The sequence below is a fragment of the Battus philenor genome, unplaced genomic scaffold (genome assembly GCF_028537555.1).
Source record: "Battus philenor isolate CCGP_79_NKW_IND1 unplaced genomic scaffold, ilBatPhil1.0.hap1 SCAF_20, whole genome shotgun sequence".
In the NCBI taxonomy this organism is placed as follows: domain Eukaryota; kingdom Metazoa; phylum Arthropoda; class Insecta; order Lepidoptera; family Papilionidae; genus Battus; species Battus philenor.
The window spans coordinates 2,342,059-2,366,756 of NW_027181683.1; the positions used below are offsets into that span (position 1 = coordinate 2,342,059).

Here is a 24,698-nt window from a genome sequence, read left to right on the forward strand (position 1 = left end):
GTTTGAAGTGACTATTTTGTATAATTTTCATATAAATATATAGATCAATGATCTGTGGCTTATTCTTAATATTATTAAATAGCAAATGCGATTTACAATTTTTGATTATAGATGTAAAATCTTTGAAGTGTTGAATATATTTCATAATATATACATTCATGAAAGTATCTTATTCGTAAACAAAAACCTTTTAAGGTTTTACATCAGGATTTTTAGGTAGGGTGTACCATTTTTATTACTTTATTTACTAAAATTTATTGCCTATGATATACAAAAAACACCATAGGCAATAAATAGAGGAAAAAATAAAGAAACAATTCATATGGTACAAGAGGTGGCGTTATCGCTCGGAAGATCTCTACTAGACAATTTTTGGATGGAGATGAGAGACATTAAAAAGAGGGCAGTTGAGGGTGTACATACATAGAAATATATACAGACATTCACACATGAATACTTACATATACATATGTAAATATATATATGTATATATATATATTTACATGGGGAAAGTACCATATATTAAACTATAGCAAATGAGCTATATTTTCATTCCTTTAAATCTTTTACATATATAATTAAACATGCTGTATAGTTCCAAACCAGTTTTTTATTAAATTCTGACGCCATTTTTTACATATCAAAAAATTCTTTACGATTCCCTAAATTAAAAAATAAGTATGTTATATTTAAAAAAGGAATTGCGATTTATATTTTTAAGAATTTAGACGTAGATACATGTATAAATTGTAATTTGATGCCGATTAAAGAAATCATAAAAACTTTGAACTCGAATTAAAAGGAAAAATCAGTCTCTAAATAAAGATACATCCTCTTATTTATAGCCATGTTTTCTATGGTATTTTATAAGAAATTTATACAAATTTATTTAATTACGACGCTATTAGGCATTCTATTTTAATTACGAACATATGCCTTAGTACTTAATTAATATGAATGTAATTAGTGACAATAAAAAAATACTTTCCTATTTTTATTATAAATTATTAAAAGAGATACATATTTTTGGGCTCTCCCAAAGATATCTATGCGATGATATATTATAATCGCTACACATGGCAGATGGGTTGGCGATCGCTGTGTGGTATTATGATACACAGAAAACGCTGATGCTTAAAATAAAATTAATAACAGTTCTTAGGCGGTTCTTTTCAACAGATCAGTGTTCCGTGCCATTGGTAGCTTACTATTTATAATGTTAAAATAATCGACGATATAAAAGCGCATTTGAATTTTGAATTTTATACCATAATGGCCATGTTTGGCAGGCGGGTTGGCTATCAAAATGGTATTATTGTACGCATCCTCTGAAAACTTGTTTGTGGCAATCCTGTTTATTGAACAAAATGTGAATTATAAGACTGTATCCCGGGAACCTCGAACCTGCAACCTAGGTTCGCAAGTCTCAGTTTTCTACAGCTGAGCAACCACTACTCGATTTTTCGTAAACATTTACGTAATTTATGATTATCTAATCTCAATTGTGAATCAATTTGCTTATTTTTCTTTTTAATCGTTATATTTACATTTGCGTACTGTCTTTATAGAAGTACGTCACAGAAGGAAGTTTAAAAATTTCTCTCCTTTGTACTCGTATGTATGTGGTATATCCTCGTTAGAGATCCTCTAGTAAATAAATAAATAAATAAATACGTTAATGTCTCAAGAACTTGATCATTTTATTACATTTAAATAGTTTATATTTTTTTAAATAGTTAAAACCTTACATTTACGCAAATATATTAATGAGCCTATCTATCACTCGTCCCCCACGCGTGGTCCATGTCTTTTGCGGATTATCATTGTAATTTATTCAAATCCATTGCAGTTCAATTTTCGAGATCCATAAAAATATTTTGGCAACATTTAGCTGAATAGCCATGATGAAAAAATTACAAACTAGATGATAATTAATTACATGTAATTTATGACAAGATTTAACAAAGGAATAGATCAAGTACACCATGTGTTTAGTTTATGTTTAACATTCTATATTTTTAGCACAAATAGCAGCTATTTTTGGTGTATCTTGAAGCATGCGATAGATCTAATATATGCATATTATTATTCAATATAAATTCTAACGTATTAGCAGTCGCAAAGCGAAGCTGGCACACTACAAGTTTGCAAATCGTATATTTTATCGTATTAATGGATTATTTAATAGGTTTGTTTATTTTCGTACCGGTTTGTAGGTTATTTTAGTCATTACTTCTGTTTCTATGAGCATCTGTTAGATAAGAGTGCAAGTCTTATCTAGCAGACAAGACGTTCGTTCTTAATTATATCGAATCAAGGATGAGGTTATCCGTAGACGTACGAAAGTAAGGTATGTTGTAATTATAAGCAAAGTCAAAGTGGGAGTAGGTAGACCATATATGAAAAGTTGGGTCCTTGGATTGAGTCAATCAATAGAGCCTTCGCTTAAAAGAAAACAGCCTGGCAGTCCTTAAGCTCGGTAGAATATATTCCTTATCCTATGTCTAAAATGATAATGATAAAGACGTCTTAAAAAAGAAAGCTTAGTTATAGTTTTACAAATGTAAGAAGCAATGGACATCTAAATGCTACAAAATTCATTGCTCGTTTACACTAAGGATCGCTAAGATAAATCTTCTGAATAACCGCATTCGATTCGTTATCAATGTAATTAAATACGACAGCTCCTCTTCCCACTGTCGTCAGCTTTATAGGTTGACTATATAAATTTAATTAAAATAAAATATCTATTTTGACACAGTCAATTACTGTCAATATTTTATAGTCAACGTACATACACAGATTACTAAAGGTATAAATATATACTTACGTATTTATATGCCATATTATTGTACACAAAAACCTCGATAAATCATCTGCCTCATTCGTCATTTCACCCTATAGATGCCCTCTGCAAAGCTTATACTTCGCCCAAAGATATTTATGGATTATATACCATAATCACCGCCCGTATTAAGATGCTAGTACCCATCCCCTGGAAACTTGTTTGTGAGAGGTGGAAATTCTATTTAATTAATGCACAATGTAGAATTATATATGACTACTAGCTGATCCCGCAAACGTTTAGCAAAAAAAAATATTTTTAATTTTCAATTTAAAAATAAGGGTTGATCGTAGAGGGGTGAAAATTTAGGGTTGTATGTATTTTTGTATGTTGTATCATAAAAAAATAAAAACAAAAAATTTCGTCAAAAAAAATAAAAAAAGAGTTTTAAGGGTGAACAACTCTTATCACTTAGGGGTATGAAAAATAAATAATAGCCGATTCTCAGACCTACTAAATACGCATATAAAATTTGGTAAAAATCGGTCAAGCCGTTTCAGAGGAGTTCAAGTTCGAACACCGTGACACGAGAATTTTATATATTAGATGTCCCGGGAATCGAATCCGCGGTACTCGATCGTAAATTTCAGTCCTCTACCACTGTGCTACCACTGATATTTTCCTTTTTAATTTTTCCGTATTACCTAAAAATCTTTCAAGAAAAAAAAACAACTATGATAGATGATAAACAGTGATCTTTTTTCTTTAACGCCAGTGAATTGTGGTCAAGGATTGACCATAGATCATATGTCAAATATTTTACAATTATAAGAACCCACCCAGATACTAACACAAGTTCTAAATAACTAATTAACATCTTTAAGACTTTGTGTGAACAAAGATTGTTTACAAGCATCCATCATGTTAATTTAGACACATGTTATTCATCACCCATTACCTTGTAACGGTAAATAAACATTAATAACTTCTGCTTGCGTGTTGTGAAATTTTAAATTTATTTAAAAGCAAAATTATCAAACACTAATCAATAAACGTGAAACGTAATAACATCGTGTTTCTTTCCGTTCTAACTTGCCGCCATTTTGAAATGATTTTCTTTCATCAGAGCGTCCTATCGCAAGGGTCAAATGTTTGAATAAATTATGTACGTTTTTTTTTAATCTGTGCGGCTTTTGCCCTTGAATTGTATATATTTTAATTCTATTAAGAGATCATTAGAATACGTGAGATATTACATGAAATTTCTCTAAAGTCAGCCTATTAGCCGAATCTCTTAAACATTTACATCTGTCTTTACGAAATATACAAAATTTCTATATTTTTTATCTATGCTTTCAAATCTCGTTGAGAATAGTGTATTGAAGCAGAATAAGCATATTATAATTATATAATCAGGATTTGAAAAATAATATGCAGTTTAATATATTCACTTAAAAATTCCACGTTTCATATGCACCAACTAAACACTTTGTAATAAATAATCTTGCGTACCATTTTAAACTTACTGATTTTGCAGCACTGGCTTTACATTTAACACGATGCCATTTAATATATTAGGGGGACCGGAAAGTAATGTCTCTTTCTTAAGTTACGACTACATTTTTAACAAGTTTTTATTTCTAATCAACAATATATTCATCTTCGTTATCTACAATCTTTTGCCGTCTATTATACAAATTTTCAATGCCGGAGCGGTAGAAATCAATCGGTTTTTCTGTAAAATACGTCGACAGGAACGACATTTCTTTCCTGTTCCCCTAATTTTATCATGAACACTCGTTAAAACCATAAGTAAACATCTGAAGGCGTTTCAACTGTGGATGTACAAGTATATTAAAATTTTAGTATTATACAACCTTAGTAAGGTCTTTGAAAGACGGTGGATGAATCCATGGAGGCTTGTGTCCAGCATTGAATGACCGGCTAAAATGATGATGATATTTATGACGTCGTGAACAGGTAGAATATCTGACGACAAGGAGTTACAGAGAGTCAATAAGAGAAAGTATATCTTGAACGAAATAAGAGGCGAGAAATATCGCCTAAAAAGAACTTCTTCTACTGTTCCTTCTAAGGCAGATATTAATATGTATTCCTAATTAAAAACAATAATAATTATGTAGAAATAGATCGACGATATAGTTAAAATGGCAGGATATCACTGGAATTGGACAGCGTAAAACTAATCATCGTGGAGAACTTGGGGAAGGCCAATCCTGGGGGGCGTCTATCGGCAGATATGATGATGATGTATGGATAAATATTAGGAATATATTTAACGTGAAATCAGTTATTTTTTTCACGTGTTCTGATGAATTAGGCAAAGGAAAATAATCGATAAAGCCAATTACTAAAGTTATCTGCAGCTGTCAAAATATTTTTTTTAATCTTTACAATTTTCGTTTGACACATGATCATTTAGTTCGTCCAACAATCGAATTGCGACGCGAGATATTCGTAACCCAAAAAAAGTTCGTATATATCTTCCGTAATCCTTATAATACAGAACATCACGGCGTATCACTGAAGAGGATAAAGAGATAAGCCGTTTCGCAATTGCATCGCGACTTCGGAATGTAATTTTAAACGGCACGCGTTTAAAGTTTACTTTGCAGAAAACCAATACACAGAGGTCGGACGGTGACACACATTTTTGGGTTACATCGACGCTTGTTGACTTTGGGTACATTCGCGTACAGTGCCCCTTATAACAAGTATCATATTTACCAAAAAATAAAGTGAACTAAATACAAATTACAGTACCTGGCGATAAATATTGCATGTCGATCTTTGGACAGAGACAATGGGCTAATTTCGGCTTCGTAGAGCGATATCTCTGTCGCACAACAAAACGTCACATAGGTAGCGATTGTCTCTTTCCAAAGATCGATGTGCAATATTTATCGCCGGGTAATATTTTAATCAACAACTAACTATAGACAAAATAGTTATATTTTTAAACGAGCAATAACTTATTTATTATCTGTGGACAACACGACTTAAATCCCTTATTGTACGGCATAAAAAAGTGTGACATTTTTTTTTATTTTCTTTTTTATTGTTTTACCAACGAGCAATAGCAGTAGACGCCCCACAGCTAAAATGATGATGATTGTAAAGAAAAGATTGTATTATCCAATGCCATTTAAGTTCCTCGGTACCTCGGTAACAATATAATGAACATATAATTACAACCCGTCTACCTTGACAATGATAAGTTCAACAAAAATAATCAGTTTTTAATGAATTATTTCTCCTTCTACGAACAATAGAACAAATGACTACAGAATATCTTAGATGCAAGTCTTAACAATTTAATATAAAGTTTTAATTAATATATATAAAAGCTATAGGCATGGCGTAGTTCAGTAGTAAAATTAAAAAAAAGAACTTTAACATTAAACACACCAAAGCGGATCAAATGACCCATTTTAAACTTTTGCGTTGAAAATGTAAAAAAATGCAATAAATTCTGACATGTCAAATAAATTCTATTTTTTGCGTACGTAATAGAAATGATCAATATACTATTTTGTTTAATTATATCATATTTAATTTTTATTTTATTCCTAACTAGTATATTTCGTACATTCGGTTCATTTGACCGGCTATGATAGAAATAGGTACATAGTAAGTATCCTTACGATTAGTATTAACTAAAATATGGAATAAAATTGGCCGATTTTGTGTAGCCACTTTCAAGTTTTGCTTTTATCAACAAGTTTTTAAATAATATATTTATATCAGCACTAGAGAATACACTAATCTGTTAAGTATTTAACCTATAGTTTAGAGTACAAAATCGTAATACAAAAACATTAATTCCGCCAAAATAAACTGATTTTCTTTATTTATATTTAATTATTTATTAGGATTCATGCAGTGCCAGATTATAAATTTAAAAATAGAATAAAAAAATAAATAAATCATTAATACTTGTGTGCGCGAATGTACGCATGCGCAACCGAAGTATGAGTGATGGATAGTGGTTGACCCAACGCAAGAGGGCCGGGTTCACGCCATCAGGGTTCTTGCCAGATTACCTCTTCAATAATGCAGTTACTGGGAATACGATCTCCTACTCTTTCATTACATGTCTTCTTGTCTTGATAATTAAAAACTATAATATCATATTTAATTTTTAATATCTTCTCTAAGATCGAATCAGAAATAATATCTGCAGATGGATCTAGATCACCGACATATTATCTTCACATCTCTCAATGGAAGGCTTTTAGGGACAAAAGGTTCACGAACCGGTAGACTCAGGCTTCTTGTTAGGTAGACCTAAACAAGTACTCAAAGTCTTCAAGTTTTCCGTTTAAATACTTATATTCCAAGTATATGCGTCCTTTGCGTACCTCGCGAGGTTGTCGCGATTGTGAAAAATATTGTGAGGAATGTAAGAAGAAAAAAGTGAAAGTAATTATGAATGATGAAAGAAAGAGAATGACAATAAATAATAAATTGAAAAAAATATTATCGAAAGCATTAAGCCCTGTCTAAAAATATATAGAAGAACGAGAGACTCCTAAATACAGGGGACCATAAAAAAAAAACACGCCTGCCATGCATGCCAATTATGGTTTATCTCCCCTTAAATATCTCTAGGTCTATGCCTTGCAGTGAGAGTTTATGGGCTAAAAAGAAGAAGAAGGTACTTATATTCTACAGAGCTGTCTAATTTTAGATCATGGATATATTAAGTTTGAAGGAAATTCCTTAAGTACTAAGCAAACTCACTTTTATTTAATAATTTGTGATCCTGAGCCGAGGGAAAGTCGAGTCAATTCAATGCCTTCTCTTCCCATAACAAATAGTGGCAATCCTTTGCTGTTAGGAAAACACACTTGCGATACAAATTATTATAGAAAATAAACGAAAAATCTTACTAGATACAAATATTGATAATTTTTTTCAAATATGTGAAAGAAACGTGAGATAATGACAAATTTAAAAATGGAATAGAGGTAAAATATCCATTTCTTGTATATCATAATTAGTCCTGAAAATAAAATGTTGAGTATCCCTGAATAAAATATTAAAGTATTAAATATTTATGTTTATTGTCTGATTTTGTTGTGGGTTCTTTACAAATCTTGGTGCGTTTATAACCTTATTTCTAAATTGAAGGTTGGCCTTTTAGGGTAGACCAATCTGATTGTTTCAATCAAATTGAAACCTTCTTACAATGTTCTCCTCACATACACAAATGGTCACTTCGTCTTCCAATATTCAAATTGCAAATATCTTCGTTGACAATTTCATATAATTAAATTCCGGAATAATTTTCGAAATGAATCAACGATAATAAGGTCAACATAAATTGGCAACACTCGTTTATTAAACAATGAAGAAACAGTTTAACAAAACATTATCCGTATACATCAGTTTTATGAAATAGCAACACTGATAGTACTCAACGCATGTAACGTTTCTGTCGTCACATAGAATGCTATATGACGACATATAGCAATGACTGCGTCCAGTACAATACGTGATTAATGATTACTGTCAATATGATTTATATGAATGTAATTATGCCAGTTTATTTATAAATTTATCCAATTTGATAATGATCAAAAAGAATTTTAATATACACGATTGCAGTGTACGAATGTGTATGTGCAAAACACTTTATTATTCCGTCATTTACATAAAGTCCTTATCGGGGAATCTATTGACCAGTCTCTGTATGTGTCTCTTTTAGACGAAAGCTTAGCAATATGCAGTGCAATAAATAATGTAAGAAAATAAGTCGCAATTCTTGTTAATAAACCAATAAAAATTTTCTAAAAGCACAGATACATATATATTATAATCATAACTACGCATTAAACACCTCGGGCCTGTGGATGACTGGCGCGTCTCCACCCTTCGCACACATAAGCAAAACAACGTAACACGCATCCACACACACATGTATGCGTATGTACGCATATACTTTTTTTTTGTTTGTGCAATAAATTTATATTATTATTATTAAAAAGGCTGATCGACTTCAGCACCCTGATATTTAAAATACTGTAAATGCCAATGGGCAAACATTATTTAACAGTACTAAAAAAAACATTGGATAGTCTTTGAAAACATTAAAAAATACCTTTTCTACATATACAGAGTGCTTGATTATACGTATGTGTGCCGAACTTTAAATTTTAGACAACAGTTTACTCGTTGCCCATTTATATGCCTTTCACAGGGAAAATTAATATATTTACTTCACATTTAATTAATAAATAACGGTATCACTATATATTACATTTATGTTAATTTATATTGAAATGCGAAGGATAAATAGCTTCTAGTAGTACAATGAAGTAGAGTAGTAGTAGCCTAGTGGTAGAGTATTCAGATCTTGTATAATTCACACTTTGTGCATTAATTAAATAAGATTGTTACTGGTCACAAACAAGTTTCAATTGCAGTAGCGTTCTCTGCGTAACATAATACACTGTGATCACCATCAATAATAAATGTCTTTGGAAGCTTATGCCTTGGAGTGGACGTCTGAGGACTGAAGCAAAGAGTACAAGGAAGAATCACTTCTTCCTTCCAGTGTATAATTATATAGAAATTTCACGTAATCAGTTATATGTACAAATTCAGATCTCTATAGTTAGATGTACACAGTAGGGGTTATTTAGAAGACAATGTAAATTTAAGAGTGTACTTTATGAAATAATCATTATCACGTTTGTTACAGAAACAATACTGCAACACCAGAACCGAAGTCTGCTGCAGATTGGATACTTCTGCCGGTGCCGGAATATCACAGGGCGGTTTTGGTGCAAACACTCAAGGGTCAGGCCTGGCTATCAACACCGCAGCTGGGGACGCACAAAACGCGTACGGAGCACAAAATAATTACGGCGCTGCAACAGGATCTTTCGGTGTACAAAGCGAATTAAACGGTGCTTCGAGCTACGACGCCAATCGCGTAACTGGCGCGGGCTACGTACCGACCGTAACACCAGTACCAGTTGGCTCAACCGGTGGTTTCGTAGCCGGCACAGGATCTACCGGCTCATACGGATCCACACTGCGTCCGTCAGGAAACAATTTCGTTGACACCGATGCGTACTCATCTCAAAGTCAAAACACGAACATCTACAGGCCTGGCGCTGTCGGATCTGGACTCAAGCCCGGAATTCCTTACCTACCTCCCGTTGATAACGTGAACAGTGGAACAAACATTGTCAGCACGACTGTAGTACCAAATACTTTTGCCACCACTCCACGTCCATTCAGCACTCCTCGTCCAGTAACCACCCCTCGTCCAGTAACCACCCCTCGTCCAGTAACCACCCCCAATCCTTACTTCACCCAGCGTCCAGTAACCACACGCCGACCTTTCACCACCTACAGACCGACTTACTTACCACCTGTGACCTCAACCTCTGCCCCTGGTTACTTACCACCAGACGGTCAACCTTCAAACAACAGGGAAACTTTCGTTCCTACACCTAACTACAATGAGGGTGGAATCATTTTGGATGAATCAAGATTCGGATCCACAACTCGTCGACCAACTGTACCTGTTATAAGTAAGTTGCCTTTATCACTTTTGACTTAACCTTTTTTAGATTTACTATCATCGTCATCATTTTAAATGTATGATGATCACTGCTTATTAGCACTTACACAAATCTTTAAAGTAAATACATTATTGCTAAAGCAGAAAACATTACATTATCAGGCGAAATCCCTGCTGGTTGTGCTGCTGCTTTGAAATGCACACCCATCGAGTTCTGTACCGCTGATGGCATTATCTCCAACACCACCGTCATCCTCTCCAGAGATCAAGATGCTTACAGAGTACCTCTTACTGTAAGTATAGTCTTAAACAATTTCTACATTTTCTTTACTTTTGAACCATTTATTATTTTTAACATTATTAAAAGGTCCATGTAGTTTGTCCCTGAGCAAACTACCACCAGCTCGGAATTCTGATCTTCTAAGAAGAGCGGCCAAAAATTCTGTTGCTCTTCTGAAATGAAGTTTAACAATGTTTGATATGTACATTATAATATCAACCATATAAATGAGTCAACAAACTAAATTCCACGCATTTCGACCAATTAAAAACTCTTGAATGCTATAACAAAATTTATTTGATAGTATACTTTTAATTATAGATTTAAAACAAAGAGAAGATCTACGATACCTTGTGGAATTTTATGGTATTTGCGTACAAGACGCGTTAGATATTTGTTACCTTTATCAAGACGAAATTAAAGCGTGTTTTTTAATTTGTTGTATCATGTATCTGTTTTATAATATACATTGATTCTCACTATGAATTGATTTTAAAACAGGACTGTAAAGATTTGGAAACTGGCCGCATCGGAAAATGCTGCCGTGATCCATTCTACACTGACCCCTGGCCAACTAACCAGCTCGGCAAATGGATTCCCGGTGCCTTTGGCAACGATGGCAAATACGTTCCTGATAACCGCGGTAGCGCCAACAATGTAAAAACTCAAGTCTCAAACCGACCTTTTATCAGTGGAAGCACTATTTTAAATAACTTCAGGTAAAACTTTTCATTGTTTATTATCTCTATTCTCATTATCAGTTTTTAAAATACGTGTTCGAAAAAAAATAATTCATGAAATTTCCATTTTTGGGATTTAAAAAGATAATACGATAAGCTGGTACATCAAAAACATCTTGCATAAATTAGTTGAGCTAAACAGATTTTTAAAAAATGACAGTGACATCGGTATTCTGGAAAAAGAAATAAATGATGATTAAGACTTAAAAATTATTAATTTATAAGGTAACTTCAAGATGTAATGAAACTAGTATAGAACATTTAAAATTTTCTTATACATTACGAGGGTAAAATATTCGCCGGTACAATTTAGATCCCAACACAATTTCAGCTACCATCTCTTTGCCGAAGTTCAAATTCAAATCGGAGTTCTAATTTGAATTCGAACGCGCAAAATTAATTTAAATCTATTTAAATAATAAAACTTTTATTTTCAATAATATCATAGGTAGTCCATGTAAGAGATACCTTAATTTTTAACTTTATGACAGTAAAGTAAATCTAGCTTAAGTTTAAAAATATATCATACGCATTAGACAAAAAAATTGATATTTTTAAATGCATAAAGGTCTATAGCATGGCATACAAATTTATCATTTTGAAACCTAATGTCGCTTTCAATAAGTGATTTAATTATGATGTTACAATACGACCTCAATTTTAATTCTGAAATATTGATAACGAACACAGATGTAGTTTTTTAACAGTATTTATTAAATAAAACTTAAGTAAGTCCCAAATTTTTCGATTTTAATTTTTATATACATAAACTGTACTTAATAACATAATATTTTTCATTTCGTTTTTAAATTTTAATGTTTTTTCTAGGACAACACAGCCAACTCCAATTGGTATCGATCAAAGAACTCAAGTAGGTGTTGGACAGAGAGGCCAAGTCGGTGTTGGACAGAGAGGACAAGTCGGTGTTGGACAAATTGGCCAAACGGGCGTTGGACAAATTGGTGTAGTCGGAGTAGGACAAAGAGGCCAAGTGGGAGTTGGACAAAGAGGCCAAATCGGTGTGGGGCAAGTTGGCCAAACAGGCATCGGTCAAGTAGGACAAACAGGTGTGGGACAGATAGGACAAACTGGTGTTGGTCAAATCGGGGAAGTCGGTGTAGGACAAAGGGGCCAAGTGGGAGTGGGACAAATAGGCCAAGTGGGAGTTGGACAAAGAGGCCAAATCGGTGTGGGGCAAGTTGGCCAAACAGGCATCGGTCAAGTAGGACAAACAGGTGTGGGACAGATAGGACAAACTGGTGTTGGTCAAATCGGGGAAGTCGGTGTAGGACAAAGGGGCCAAGTGGGAGTGGGACAAATAGGCCAAGTCGGAGTTGGACAAAGAGGCCAAGTGGGTGTTGGACAAAGAGAACAATTCGGTGTTGGACAAGTTGGACAAACAGGTGTCGGTCTAATTGGACAAACTGGTGAAGTAGGTGTAGGACAGAGGGGCCAAGTAGGAGTAGGACAGAGGGGCCAAGTAGGAGTAGGACAAATTGGCCTAGTAGGAGTTGGACAAAGAGAACAGTTCGGTGTTGGACAAAGAGAACAAGTCGGAGTCGGACAAAGAGGCCAAGTCGGAGTAGGGCTAGTTGGCCAAACAGGCGTCGGTCAAGTAGGTCAAACAGGTGTCGGACAGATAGAACAAACTGGTGTTGGTCAAATCGGGGAAGTCGGTGTAGGACAAAGGGGCCAAGTGGGAGTGGGACAAATAGGCCTAGTCGGAGTCGGACAAAGAGGCCAAGTTGGTGTTGGACAAAGGGAACAAGTCGGTGTTGGACAAGTTGGCCAGACAGGCGTTGGACTAATTGGACAAACTGGTGTAGGACAAACTGGAGAAGTAGGTGTAGGACAGAGGGGCCAAGTAGGAGTAGGACAGAGGGGCCAAGTAGGAGTAGGACAAATTGGCCTAGTAGGAGTTGGACAAAGAGAACAGTTCGGTGTTGGACAAGTTGGCCAAACAGGCGTTGGACAACGTGGTGAAGTTGGTGTTGGTCAAATCGGACAAGTCGGCATTGGACAACGAGGTGAAGTTGGTGTTGGTCAAATCGGACAAGTCGGCGTTGGTCAGCAAGGAGAAATTGGTGTCGGCCAAGTAGGACAAACTGGTATTGACCAAACAGGAATCGGTGGAGTGGGCGTAGTGGGTGTAGGGCAATACGAAGTGGGAGGAACTGGACAGTATACTCAGAATGGAATTGGACAATACACACAAAATGGAATTGGACAATATGGTCAAGGACAAATTGGTAGTCAAGGTAATCTTTACTAACCAATTACTACAATAATCTGATTAAAATACTTAAAGAACTTTCAATATTGCTTACGAAAATGGTTAAACAAGATGAAAATCTTTCAAACGTGTCAATTCAAAATGATTTGTTGTGTTGTTTTTGCTCATAACTTACTTATTCCTTTTTAGTATTGTTTTTCTATAATTTATTGTTAATATATTCCGTATGATCTGATCTAACAGCAGACCGATCCAAATTAGCTTTTGGCTAAAAATATTGAATGCCATGCAACAATTATTGATAAAAAAGCTGTTCTGTGCTTATAATGCTTTTTGGTATCTTTTTAGTATTTTAAACAGATTATAATCCATATCATACTTATCGTTATTAGCTTTAAATGTTTTATGTGTGTAACATGTGTTGCTTGATTGAAAATTTGTGCTAATCCAAAATGATAAACGTTCTTACGAAGTGCTTCTGTGTTTAACATAAATGTGACTTACTTGGATTAACTTAACATACGTAGTTTTTAAAAATAACTTAAATGAATTTAGAAGTGTTTAGTCTGAGGCTCAATTATGGAAATAGCATTAAAGATATAATAAGTTTCTTACCGTTGACCAGTATTACAATATAAAGTAAGTCTTATCAAAAATACGTTTTAAAATCTGTACAGTGACGGAAACAGTGCAATTAAGACAGTTATCAAAATATCCTGTAAAGTAAAACTTATATGAATCTTCTAATGCTAAATCCAGTGAGCAAAATCGTGCAGATTGTAAAGTGAATGATGTGATAAAAAACAACCTTCTAATATACTATTTGTCCCTACAGAACAGAGACAGGTTGGCATCCAGGGGCAAGGATTTGGTATCAAGCAGGGAGAGGTAAGTTTAATATTTACGATTCTTTCTACTAGATTCAGGCGTTACCTTGCGGAAGTCCATCCTAACTTATAATGGGACTAATATATAGCTACATCCGCTATGCAGCAGTAGTCGTACAATGAAGTGCACCGCCCGCCAACCCGCTGATAAATGCGCGTGCGGTAAACAATGCGGAACACAACTACCACCGTTAATCTACTCTACACCTCTTTCACCCCTCCACGGGGCATCCTCAGGAGATGTTAGACCGACCAGTGCCAAACACTGAGTAGCTATATATTAGTCCCTTTCTTATTTACGATTGTGTTAGGTTTTCTCCGTGTCAAGCTTTACTTATGTTATTTGTTCCTTCCCAGCCTTTTACATTTATAAAACGAATATAATATGTATGTCAGAACCTAATTTAATAAAGATTGAAATCAAATATAGCTACACCTGTTATGGCATTTTCAATTTACAATACGAGGGACCCAAACTAATTCAATCGGGTTTTTTTGTGAACACTTCCAAAAATCTTTAAGTGAATTGTTGCAGCAATTCTAGTTGTATTATATCAATAAGAATTGCTCTTACTTACTTACTTTAGTAATCTTGTCTTGTATTGCCTCTTCAGACTATTTTCCGCAACTAAACGGCACTACACTCATTTTGCATCAGGGTTAACCTTACTCAAGGTAAACCTTATATTAGTAGTTGTTTATGTTTAATTAAAATTTTATACTTATTGCATCATAATGCATAGGCAGTACAAGGGAGATTAGCATAGATGCAGACTACCTCCCGCTTGTTCATTTGGAAATATGAAAGAAATCTATATCTGACATTGGAAGTCTTACGACTAAGTTGGTTATGTTGATGACAACACGAAAGTTGATACATTATCTTGTACCTACGTATGAATTCAATATTTGTTGTCAATATCTATAAAATTGTTACCAGGGAACATACGTCAGTCAAGGAGTTGGGCAGAAAAACAAATTCGGCCTCGTCTCCCAAGGCATCACCCAGCTGATTGAGAATGGACAAGGAGAATATGTTGAGCAGGGCGTAGGACAGGGTATAATTCAGGGTAGCGGCGTTGGTGTACAACAAGGAATTGGTTTCGTCGGATCACAAGCGTCAGTGGACAGGGAGACCAGCGAGTCAACTCACAGAATCTACTTGCAACGGTACGATGGTACTGGACAATGTGGTGTTAAGCATGTAAGTATCTTAAATCGCTATTTGATAATTAACATCTAGACATCTGTGTGTAAATGTAATTAAGTCAGTAAATATTATATATGAAACGAAATATATGTTGCCACGCGTAAATCTCGGTTTTTACGAATCGAAAGGGGCCATCCCTGACGATTTGGAAAACTTGTTTATCACAATATCCGAAAAATTTGCTCGAAAAATAGTAAAAGCAGTAAAATTCTCTATTCTCCTATAAATCATAAATTGAAATGAGAAGGCGGCTACACCCTAAAGAATATAATAAATATTCGTCAAGCCCATGCGATTTGTTTATTATAAAAAAGCACAGTCGTATTAAAGGATTAAAGTTAAAAATTAAAAATACCAATAACTAACGAAAAAAGTAAAAGTTAAGACACACTTTAGTCCACCATTACAGCTAATGTACAAATAATATAATCTGTGGTTAACTGTCAAACATTTGACGTTAATGAAAAAGTCGTCTCAAATTTATCTTCGGTATATTTTCTAATTTATTTACAATAACTTTTCATTGACTTACTATAGCCGAAATGATGAACCTTTGACAGCATAAAGTCTACAGAAACAGCTTGTAATCAAATAATATAAAAAAAAAACAAATCTGTTTAAATTTCGAAACTCGAATGATTTCAACATCGATTTACGGTTCAAAGTCAATCCACCTTGATTAATTGATTACATTCAATGAATTTCATATAAATTACATATTTTAGCATATTTCCACATAATGAGATTTGTATTTACATACATATGCATATATATGTAAAAAACTGATAATGTATCCAAATACTCACAGTAGTCAAAAACACAAGTAAAAATTTTATCGTTATAATTACAAATCATTAAAGATAGAGGTTTAGACAGTTTATAATAGCTTGGCAAGCTATTATAGTAGCATAGTCTTAAGTAAATTAAAAAGAAAAAAATCTTATTAAACTAGCAATTATTTATTCCGTTTATTATCTATGGTCATAAGTTTGGCAAACGACGCATGAATAACGATTATCTTTATTGCCATACGTGTATACTTTTTTGGTTAATTAATAAATTTATGTAAATCGATACATTGAATGAAGGAATATTTGAAAATTATCATAAATGATTAATTTACATTTAATTTACAATAATTTTCGTATTTCGTATCATTTTTACTAATAGTAATTGCACACTTTTTTTAAATACAACCGCATGTAAACACGGTTTTACATTTACTTACAATTCTTAATAATATCTCTTCGGTGACTTTAATTTACTGACAAAAGTCCGTTTGCACGCTGTTAACTCTCTCGGACGAATATTGTAAAACATAACCTAAATTAAAAATCATAAAAATTCTTTGCATATATATATTTGTTTATTATTATCATAATACAGTAGATTCATCATCATCACCATCAAACCAGTCATAGGTCGGCGATTGCTTGACATAGGCCTCCCCCCAAGATTTCCCAAAAAAAACCGATTAATATAGTAAAAGTAAGCAATAATAGATTAAATATGACATTAAGTTTTAACGTAATAAAAATTAAGTTAATTTTGTTTCAATTAGTTATAATTAATAATGTACAGATATAAAATAAATATCATTAAGTTATTTTTAAAATCAATCGGTCAATGAACTTTATATAAATAGATCGATTAAAAATCAATAATATTTTTACAGCTTAATCAACGCATAAGCAATTAATTATAAATGATCTAATTAACAATTTTTTCGGTGTTGAATAAAACCGTCAACCTCAAATTAAGAAACATCTACACATTAAATTCTTTAATAAATTTCATTGCCTATACAAACCGGTAAATTCTTTGAAAGACGATTGACTAATAAAGATACATCGATATAAATATTCAATAAATGTTCACTAATTTGAATATTTTCCTGCAATCAGGTAATGAAAATCGTGATACATGGAAAACTCTCACGTTTTTCTCTCACTTTTCAACTCTCACGTTTTTTTTTTGTTTATCATGAGATGTGATATCAATAATGTGCCAGTAATTTTAAACCGAATCGCGTAGAACAGATAGCCGCTGGAACTTCAATGTTCCGAGAGACCACAAACTGACAAATGAAACGCAGGACTTTCCCAAACTATTAATTTGAAATTAAAAATCAATTAAAGAACCACAAATATGCTTGTTTCTTCTGTTATGTTGCGTTCGGACGGAGATGATAGTAACTTTATGTTTTCTATGAAAAAAGTTATCAACATACCTAAACGTAGCTTTAAATTAGAAAAAAATATATATATTTACTACATAGATTTATATAAAAAATCTTATAATATTATTAAAAAGAAAATTACATATTTTTTTCTATGACTTTCTTTATTTTTTTAATGCAATGAAATTTGAAAACGTGACGTCCTCTGTTTTTCGGATTCTCAAAAAAAGTGCGTTAAAAGCACATATGTACAATAAAATTACACAATCGATTTCACATCTGCTACTGAAAAAAATTTAAACAAATTTTTTTAAAAAATATTATTGAAAATATTGTATTATTCTATACAAGAATACTATACTGATGTTAATGCATGGAATTAAATATTGTCAATGCTCACTCAGGAAGCTAATTTTTGTCGCGAACTCTTTATAAAAATATATTTGTAAAGAGCATCTCTTGTGTTTCTAGCTGGCTGTTAACACAACTGCCTTCCGAGCTGGTGGTAGCTTCCTATAGGCACAACAATGCCGATATTTTATGTTGATTGACGAATCGAAAGCGCTTGTAACAGCCTTTACCGATAAAGGATATTTTGACTTTGATTTGATTTTGTAGATATTTCTAGATTAATGACAACCCCCTACTTTGATGTTAAAAAAATATATTTTATTTTGGCATAATAAAAAAAATGTGGTATGATTTAAAAAAAAGTCTTAAGCACAAATGATCAGACAACATAATATATTGACATGATCACACACAGCCTGTACCAACAGAAGCTTACTATTAAAAGAACGACACAAAAAAAACTAATTTGTGTAAAATGTTTGACAGTTTTGATAAATAGTCCGACTTATTTGCGGAACAGATGAACGTTAAAATACATATGCCTACTCAAGAAGCATAAACAATTTTAATATTACATAATTTTTTTTTAAATATCATAATGTAATTAAACTTGTTTCTATGTTAGGATTTTTTGAAGATCAATCATTATCCCATGCTGTTTTCCTTATCATATATCTCGTTTTATTAATAATTAATATTAACATATTAATGGAATACATAAACGTTGCTTTTAAAAATTAAATTCTGGTATATTTAATTTATGATTATTAGTGGGTGTAAACCAACCAGTACTCTGTTAAAAAAGTTAATTCTTAATAATTATGATATATGACCAATGTTTCATTCAAATGTTTTGCATTTTAAGTCGATAATTAAATTTACGTGATCTTGAATTTTGCAAACTAAAATAATATGTATATGTTTTTATATTAAACAATAACTAAAAGTTAAATTTGCATATTAAAAACTGTTTACTAGTGAAGTGCTATTCTGGTTTCGTCATTCTTAAATATAGGATCACAAAGTAATTTAAAAAAAAAGTATATAGACAAATTCTTAAAGTTATTTCGTGACCGATTTTTTTTTAAAAAATATGATTTAATTTTGTGCAAAAATATTTCATTCGTCATTATTTTAGTCATAGTATATCCACTGGTGAATATAAGCCTCTCCCTATTTTTAATAGCATCGGTTGGAAGCGGCGTCCATTCGATATCTTCCGATGACCTCCTTTGTTTGCCGGTCTATCCGCGACAATCAAACACCCTAATTCCCTAGCGGCCACCTGTTCTGCACGCTGTGGTATTCTGCTACTTCAACCTGTCAATCCGCTTGGCTTTACCAATTATTTTCAGAGCACTTAGTCTAAAGCAAGACATAATATCTTAGCTCATGTATAATGTTCTTTTATCCAGCCTCAAAGGCCGTATGGAAACCACGACAAACTGGAGGTGGACTTCGCTGAAATCCCTTGGCAAGCCATGGTACTTCTGCAAACGAACAAGAGTCTGCTCTGCGGTGGTGTGATCACCAGACCCGATGTCGTCCTTACATCAGCTTCCTGCGTTGACGGGTAAATTTAACACTCTATCAAACTATTGATACAAATTCAATTTTTCAATAATATATTATGGAGATGATCTCTTGTTCATCATTGTCTCTTCTCAGAAGAACAAGTGAAAGAAATTCAATAGGACTATGTGTTTTTCGTAAATTATATCAAAGTATATATAACATTGAAATAGACTAAAGAGAAACACATCATTTCCAAGGTTCTATGTTCAATGAAGTCTTAACATACGAATGTTCTTTGTCATTTTAATAATCCAGCAATCTTGCTTGAAGCTTGCTGAACATTATCTAGGAACTTATTGTAAACGCGTCTATAGTGTTCATAGAAATTTTATGTTAGGTACACAAAATTTTTTATTGCATCTGGTATTTATATAGTATATGTCATATTTCCTGAGGAAACTTACTACTTACTAACTTATACTAAAATATTTGTATACGTACAACATATTTTTATATTGAGAAAGAACAGTCAATATTCTAATATCAAACTTATATTTTTTGAAACACTTTCTTTTTAATCGTTCAGTATTCGTACAAAGCAGCCGTGGTCATGTTGATTATCGCATGACTCTTCACTCAATCGGCCATCATTCTTGATCTTTTTCTACTTCATCATCCTAAAACTATGTGATCATGAAACATTCACTCGAAGCTGAAATATATTTCTCCAAGCTTTTCTATGTACTAGAAGGTGATAAATCAAGCCTCCTTATTAAAAACTACCTATGCTCTTCTTCTAGAAACAAGCACTAGTCCTTCAGTGTTCTGAAACCGAAACATGTGTATTAAGTTCTCTTTGGTGATAGACGTAGACGCAATGATGGTATCCACCTGGATATCCTGCAGTAGCACAAAAAAGTACATGCTATGATTCGTACATTGAATCCTAGAAGAATAGGAACATATACCAGTCTATATATTTAATTTTAAGTCATAAATCCACAGAAACAATAAGTACCATTTATTTACAGCTTGGATGCCAAGAATGTCCTGGTCAAAGGTGGAGAATGGAAGCTCGGAATCGACGAGGAACCCTTGCCGTTCCAGATTGTCCAGGTCAAGACTATCATCTTCCACCCAGGCTACAAATCTGGCAGCCTTCAGGACGACGTTGCAATACTCTACCTCTCCGAGAATCTGCGCTTTGCTAATAATATCCAACCCATCTGCATGCCTGAGTCCACGGACTCCATCAACCAATTTTACGGAGGAGCTGGAGAGTGTATAGTTACCGGTTGGGGCAAAGTGGTTCTGCAAGGTAAGAAAAAAAATATTTATCTCAACACCTAGCACACTTTATAGACTATAATTACGAAAACTATTTAGCGTATTTCATATAGATATTGTTTATCTGTGGAATGTATAGAATATGTTAGGCATTGATTTAAAATATATCTAGTCGTGCGATCAATAACTAAAATCTGTTCCTGTAAAGTCATCTTTACCTTATTTATATTTGACTCTAATTTTTTTCGTTCAGTAGCTTATATTAACATAATTCAAACACCAGTGAAGATCGCGATGCGGTCATATTTTGGGCGTGGGGTTCTGTCGCGTGGCACATTGCCAAAATTTGGTTAAAAATTCTTTAACATGAGGTTAACAGTATTTAGGTAGTTTTCTCTTAAACACATTGCAAACAATTTCTAATAATTTTTTTTTCAATTTAATTATTGAAAACATTCTATACCGGGTCATTGATTATAGATGTAAAAGCCTTAAAGAAATGAATGCGTATTTCATTTGCTGACCGCTAATGTATGGTACATCTTATCTAAACGTCAATTATTTAAAAAAAAATACATAACGTAATTCTAAAATGTTATTTAAAATTAGAATAACTACATACTTAAGCTGCTAGATGCTATTGGTCTGTGGCAATCCAATAAAGAAAAATAATACAACATTTTTCAGAGTCACATTATATATTATTGGAAATAGATTTAAAAAAAAATTAAGTTCTTTGCTCACACGTGAAAAAAATTCACATCTTTTAAGCTTTTAAACTTATAATCTATCACCCTTTATATATGTGTATTTTTTAATTAAACCAAATTCTTATTTCATCGTTTTAGTGTTCTTTATTTAAATTATGTAATCTAAAATCATTTTTTTATATAACACGAATCTAACAATTTAGCGAAGACAAAAAAAATCTTACATTGTAGTGTCAAAGCCGAGAATCTACTAATTGGAATGTAAATATAGTTTCACCGTCCGATCGGGGTGTACAGAGTTACGTGATGTTAAAAATATTCAAACATTTATTTATCGCATCTGTAACCGCAGAGCAATAACCTTATACATGGGATACCATACCTAACTAGTTTTTCCTTGAATTGGTTTTATTAAAACACATGCGTGAATATTTTGGTGTATCACAAGGTCTTTATGTACTTGAAGGATGGAACTTAACGTTATTATGCAAACTCACAATCTATAGAACCGCGAAATTATGTGACAGGCATACTCGAAACTAAAAAAGGGAAAAGACTAAAAAATAAAATTTTAATTTAAAAGTAATATTAAATTGCTTTCATAGACATAAATATCAGTAATAAAAGGATAAAAAAGTCAATCTTGTTATAAAATTTATTATTATTTCAATTTACATCCACCAATTTACTTAAATTGACCATATATGAAGATGTAATTTTTTTTTCAATATGAATTTTAAATCATAAGCAGTGTAATTATTTATAATAATTTCTTTCCGTATATGGAATAACAAATAAATATAATAGTATGTCTAAACTAATAATTAATCGCTAGGAAGAGATATGTTTAAAACACTCACTAAAAATGTGTGTTATATAATGTATTATTTCTAGTGACTTTTACGATCTTAAAATCCCAAAAATGGTTAGACAAGATTCCATTAAACTTGTTTCATATGACAGCACCTAATAATTAATTTAATTTATGACAACATATAATATAAAAAAGTCGTAATTATTTGGTTAAAGTTTATCTAACAAGTCGTATAAACTTTACAAACCATAAAATCACGCATGTTTTAAAAATAACCTTACAAAAAATTCATAACAAAGATTATAATATTTAGACATTTCAGTAAACAGTATTATTTTTTAAATTTTCAATGAATACGTGACAACTATAGCCGTGACCCAGTATCATACGATTCGCTAAACGCTTAAACATATTTTATATAAATTGACACAGTGACCCCGGAATAGCAGGCTTAATGCAAGTTTCTTTGTAATAAATTAGTTAATATTATATAACTAGATAAAACCGTGTGTTCGAAAATAAAAATTCTTTTGCATACACATAAAATTTAAAAAAAAAACTATTTGTAATTTTTGACACAGACATCTACATAACCTCTAAAATATATATATCCAGGGTTAAAAAAAAGTAAAATATTCTTCCAATTACGTCGAAAAATTTAGTCTAAAATCTCCTATACAAAAAGTTATGTTGGTAATTCGTAAAAACTTTCATATTTTTATTTAAGAAAACACCAAATGCTTTATATCTACATATGATTTTTTTTTTGATATTTGACATCCAAATTTTTTGGCGAAATCGTAAGATTGGTGTCGATATTGATTTTTACATAAATCAATATGGCGGCCAACATGTAATGCCACGTAAGACGTTAATAGTCTGGACTACAGAATACAATAGTTAAGAAATTAGGGTAAATACACAAAATATATTGTAAAGAAAATGGTTTCCAAATTTTTGCTAAACAAAAAAATACGTGGTAAACAAAATAGTTAGTTTTGAGTTTTTTTTTTAATTTGGCAACGAAAGCGATAAACCTGTTGAATTAATAAAATACTTATTGAGCCAGCGAAAACTCGTAAACACGAGATATGGAAAAAGGAAAGTGTACGCGCTTAAGTGTCGGCCATTTTGAGGTCATTGCCGGTGTGGTAGCGATAGCATGGCTAAAGTTAAATTGTTCCTAAATATTTCTATCTATCTCTATTTCTACTATTTAGAAAGGGATGTAAAAAACCTTATATAATCACGGCCACTGACAAAAATATACCATCATTGAGTGGCAAAAAAATTAAAAGTTTCACATGAATTTTGAATTTTCTCTAAAAGTCATGAATTAGTCCAGTGGCTCTCAACCTTTTTCGTTCCGGATTCCTTAACAAAACTTTTAGCCTTACTTGATTACTACATACCTACTCCTAATAATTTTTATCGTTTCTCTTAAAGTCTGGCTATTGTCAATATTCGCTATAAAAATACCTAGTACTGTTTCTAGAAAATTGTCATAAATAGAGAGTTACCGTAAGAGTTTCACTATGTACGTTAACTGTTTTAACTAAAAAATATATCCGCCATTTTCAATATAATTTTGGAATCACTTATCGAACCTCATGTGTCCCCACAGATTATATATAGCTGGTAGAAATGAATATATTTAAATTAAAAGTATTTTATACATTAATCATCATCATCAACGTCGCCTTCATTTCAACTGGGAGAAGTCCACTGCTGAATATAGGTCTGGCCTATAGATTTCCAATAGAACCATTTGGAAGCAACCTGCTTTAATAAGATTGTCTGTCTGTATATGGAAGTTCTACACCATATGCTGTTATGAGCAATAAAAAAATAAAATCGTATATTTAGAAGAGAAACTTACGGAAAACGTTTTAAAGAATACAATTTAAAAATAACAAACGTCTTATTTATTGCCAGACATAAATCACTTAATGACGCGGTATTATTACGAAACCCAAAAATTTTTCTTAAGAATACAATTTATCTTTGATAACAATTAGTCGGCCTTAAAGAAACCTGTTGCAAACATATCTAATCGCTAACGTTCTAAAATTAAGCTGCTGATTTCAAAACGTTTATAAAAAAAAAGTCTCGAAGCGTTCGCGGAATATTTAAATAATTAAACAAAAAG

General features: G+C 32.5%; 1 protein-coding gene across 1 annotated transcript in view; it reads left to right on the forward strand.

Moving 5' to 3' along the window:
• The window catches only part of LOC137923080 (uncharacterized), a 67,151-nt gene that overhangs the window by 29,756 nt on the left and 12,697 nt on the right, over positions 1–24,698 (forward strand). Inside the window, exons 3-10 of the mRNA XM_068766211.1 lie at positions 9,513–10,353; positions 10,506–10,636; positions 11,125–11,342; positions 12,192–13,621; positions 14,432–14,484; positions 15,424–15,687; positions 19,639–19,796; positions 20,770–21,056. Coding sequence (XP_068622312.1) covers positions 9,513–10,353; positions 10,506–10,636; positions 11,125–11,342; positions 12,192–13,621; positions 14,432–14,484; positions 15,424–15,687; positions 19,639–19,796; positions 20,770–21,056 — 3,382 coding nt within the window. The remainder of the gene's footprint in view (positions 1–9,512; positions 10,354–10,505; positions 10,637–11,124; positions 11,343–12,191; positions 13,622–14,431; positions 14,485–15,423; positions 15,688–19,638; positions 19,797–20,769; positions 21,057–24,698) is intronic.